We start from the raw sequence: 4160 nt of genomic DNA, 5'->3' as shown, positions 1-4160 counted from the left end.
TCCTAGCTCCTGAGGCTGGGTGTCCAGGGAACAGCTAGTTCCACTGCTAAAGACTGACACAAAGTAGGCATTGAGCACCTCAGCCTTTTCCTCATCCTTTGTGACTATGTTTCCCTCTGCATCCAATAAAGGAGGGAGATTTTCCCTAATCCTCCTTTTGTTGTTAATGAATTTATAGAAACATTTTTTATTTTCCTTAACAGCTGCAGCTAGGTAGAGCTCTAGCTGCGCTTTGGGTCTCCTTATTTTCTCCCTGCACAGCTTCGCTACATCTTTATAGTCTTCATGAGAGACTTGGCCCCTCTTCCAAAGGTCGTAGAATCTTTTTTTTTTTTTGAGATCCGGCAAGACATCCCTATTTAGCCAGGCTGGCCTCCTTCCCCACCTACTTGTTTTTTGGCACATGGGAACAGCCTGCTCCTGTGCCTTTAAGACTTCTTTCTTGAAGTATGTCCTTCCTGCCTGGACTCCTGTATCCATAAGGGCATCTTCCCAAGGGATTCTGTCTTTTTTTTTTTTTTCTGTCTCTCTTCTTTGCCCTCTCTCTTTTCCCCATGGAACAGACATGTTTGACTTGTATGACAAAAACCTCTTCAAAAAGTTTCCAGAATTCACATGTCTTTACATTTTCTCCAGAAAATTTCTAGGCAATTATAATTGCATTTTGGTTCATGAAAGTATAGCATAAACAAAACTGAAACATCTGAGAGAGTCAAAGAGGTGAAAAGCATGAGTTTGTTATTCAAAATGCTAAAACTAGCCATAGTTCAGATGAGTATGATGATTATAGTCTATGTAATAGTTTTCAGTATAAATACTTTTTAATGACCTCAACATGAACTTTCTAGAACAAGTTTTTTAATTGTGAAAGTCATAGTCTTTGTACATCGCTGTTAAATATTCACTAAGCATATTTGGCCTAACAGATAGTTTTGTTCTTTAGGATTTACCTCCAGTATATATGGCAATCAAGGACCACACAAGGGACATTATGAATCCACTACTTTCCCTGGAGAGACGACAACAACAAAAATAGTCTCACAACCAAGGTCAGCCCAGGTACCAGGTAGGTTTTTGAAGTCATATGTTTTAACAATTTAAGCACAGAATTGTATTAATATGAACTGAAGTAAGTGAAGAAAATATAGGTCAATTACAGTTGTTCAGGCTTTGTTCTGAATCAGATAATATTCAGCATTTTCACCACCAGTCTGAAAAATGGTAAAAAAAAAAAAGCATAAGGTAACTCATATAATTTTCCCGCAATATCAAGATGAGAGAAATCATACTTTTGGAGAATCAGATTAAGATCCAAATAACCTTTATAAATTGATATGAAATCAAGCAAAATTCAATAAAGACATATGTAAAATATCGTACCCATGAGAATATTTGCTGAAAATAATAAGCTGACTGCTGCAGAATAGGGCTTGCAAATTGAAATGGAATAGAAAGAAGCCAACACCATGATAGGAATGCAAAAGAATGCAAATGTATTCTGGGACATTTTTAAAACAGAGAAAGTAATTATCCCACTCTGCTTAGGCGTACCAAGTCCAGAGCTGAAGCTCTGTGTTCAGTTCAAGGCACTGCGTTAATCACATATAAAAAAAAAAAAATGGAGAAGAGCACAAAGAAAAGTTTGGAAAGGTAACCTTGAAGCACCTTTTGAAGAACTCATCATTTTCAGAGAAAGTTGAAAGGACATATGAGAAGAGTATGCTAAAACAAGAATTCTTACCAGTTTTTCCACCATGGAGTAATAATAATTAACTAATTAGAAGAAATAATTTTTTTCCAGTGAAACATAGGAAACTTGTTAAAAAAAGGAGACTTGTTTCAAACAAACAAAATAAAGGAGTTAGGTCTTAGGAGAGGATCTCTGTCTATAACGGTAGTACAGCATAAAGAACAGGCTACGGGAGACGTTGTGAAATGTCCTTTACTAAAAATGTTAAAAGAATTCATCAGCCATCTTATTGACCCTGTTTCACTGGAGTGAAATGTAACTGACATCACCTTTTAGGGTCCCTTCTAGTTTCGTAGTTCCTCTTTTTTTTAGAGTTTGCCTCCAAAATAGGTCTCAAAGTAAGATTTTAAATGAAAAAACGAACATTTGCTCTACCTGAAAGTTGTCCTGCTTTTGTGCCTAGGATTGCTAAGCCTTTTCTTTTGCTCTTGGAGTAAATCAGGGATACAACTCCTCTTCACCTATGCCACCAAAGCACAGTGCTTATATGCACCAGCAGCGATGGGGTTTTCATCTGAGCTGGCCTGTGTATAGCTGAATGATGAAAATGTATTTGATTTGCACAGAAGCACTCTGTAAAACAAACAAAAAAAACCATTAATGCAAGCTAGGAAAAAAGTCTGACAGTTTAAAGAGCTTGTGTTCTTGCAGTTCTGCAAAATGGAAAAGCTATCTGAGGTACGTTAACACACTGTCCTCCCCTCCCTCAACTCTCCCCACAGAATGGCTGATCATAGTCGCTGCTCTTGTGGCACTTGCATTGATCCTTGCAGTGTGCATTGCTGTTAACAGTCGAAGGTAAGGCAGCCCCTTTACTTTTTCAAAACACACTGCCTTGCTATTTTCTTCATTGAAAGGTTTCAAAACTTTGTGAAAGAGTAGAGTAGCATAACACAAGAAAGAGCTTCCTCTGCAAAGCTCTGTGACTTGGGGTGTGAAGGCCGAGGTCACCATGTCCTGCAGAGGTTACACATCAGCCTTCATGCACATATGGAACCATGTAAAGTCAGTAGCTGTATGAACAATTAGGTCTTCATTCATACATGGAAATTAACTGTATATAGATCGCAAAGAATTAATTATTCTCTACCTATTACTTATTAATAGGAAAATCCTGTTCGCTGAGAGTGAAAACTGTGTGAGATGGATGTAGACAGTAGCAACTACAGCATGAGCTGAGTATAATCTTCCACCATTAACAGTATTGTCTGTGTACAGTGTGAAGGGCTGTATTAGACAATCACTGTCACAGGATTAATTTGTTCCTTTCAAACAAAAGCCAGTATCACAGCTGGCCGTCACAGGGATATATTCTAACATTGATATCAGAGCACTCAATAGCTTTATTTACTCCACTTTACAGATGAAGAAGCTGAGGAATAGAAAGTTGCAGTGATCTGTGTGCAAGGTTATCCAGGAAATTCGAAAAATCTCTAGCCTAAAGGATAGACTGCAATGTTTTTAACTCCTACTTTTCTCTGGGGGCTGTTCTGAGGTTACTTCTAAATTGTCTTAAACAGCTTTTTGCTACTTGAATGTTGAAGTTGAACCATTTAACAGAGTAACTATTTCCTACTTGACTGTTGAATTTGAACTTTTTTTATCAGAGTAACCACATAATATGTGGATATTTTTGTTCCAGAAGCAGTAAGCAAATTTATTCCTAGTCTGCTTGTTGGAGGAAAGTGCATATTAATGCTTCTGTGAAATAGCGTCAAGGTCCTCCAAAGCATGGCATGGGTGCTAGAACAAAGCACTGCCACCAAGGTGAGGGAGCAATCCAGGCAGTCCCTGCCCATGAAGAAGGTTTCTGTGAGGCAAAACAATGCAAACTAAGTGCCAAATTGTCAGCCAGACAAAACTGATGCTGTTTTGCTGAAGTCAGTAGCTAGATGCCACCTGGTATATTTACCCTATGCCCACAATATCAGTGCTTCTCTGGCAGTAATATTAGAGATCTGATGAAATAAGAAAGCTATCAAGCATATGGTGAGACAGAAATCTCTACAACTTTCTTTCTGTAAAGTGACTCTGGAGTTACAGAGCCTGAACAGTATGGCTTATTGATTTATATGTTACTTCGTTATGCCTTTAAAAGTAGAGACTGCCATTGTTTCCTCCCTCTCAACACAGAGTCACCATAGGAAGAGATAAACAGGGCCACTATGGCTAATTATAGATCACATCTGACAAGAAATGAAACAATCTCAGAGCTGTAAATTATGGCCTACATGTTGCTAATGGAAAACATATCTTTTACTTAGAGCTTCCTTGCAGCTGGGAATAAGTTGCAAAGAGAGAAGGTGCACGTGGGTGCATGTATGTGTGTGAATGCATGGATTAGACCCTAGTAATATGTGTTAGTCACTGTGAGGAAAACTTTTTGAAGCAGGGATATACTCTGGTATGC

At 38.2% G+C, this 4160-nt stretch overlaps 1 protein-coding gene across 1 annotated transcript in view; it reads left to right on the top strand.

Annotated features, from left to right (window-relative positions):
* Nucleotides 1-4160, top strand: part of CD44 (CD44 molecule (Indian blood group)) — a 77584-nt gene that overhangs the window by 70372 nt on the left and 3052 nt on the right. The window contains exons 12-14 of the mRNA XM_009881499.1: nucleotides 944-1066; nucleotides 2473-2548; nucleotides 3554-3556. Coding sequence (XP_009879801.1) covers nucleotides 944-1066; nucleotides 2473-2548; nucleotides 3554-3556 — 202 coding nt within the window. The remainder of the gene's footprint in view (nucleotides 1-943; nucleotides 1067-2472; nucleotides 2549-3553; nucleotides 3557-4160) is intronic.

Source organism: Charadrius vociferus, unplaced genomic scaffold (genome assembly GCF_000708025.1).
Source record: "Charadrius vociferus isolate BGI_N301 unplaced genomic scaffold, ASM70802v2 scaffold873, whole genome shotgun sequence".
Taxonomy (NCBI): Eukaryota; Metazoa; Chordata; class Aves; order Charadriiformes; family Charadriidae; genus Charadrius; species Charadrius vociferus.
The sequence above is the reverse complement of the archived record's forward strand: the minus strand, read 5'-3'. Positions and strand labels throughout refer to the sequence as shown.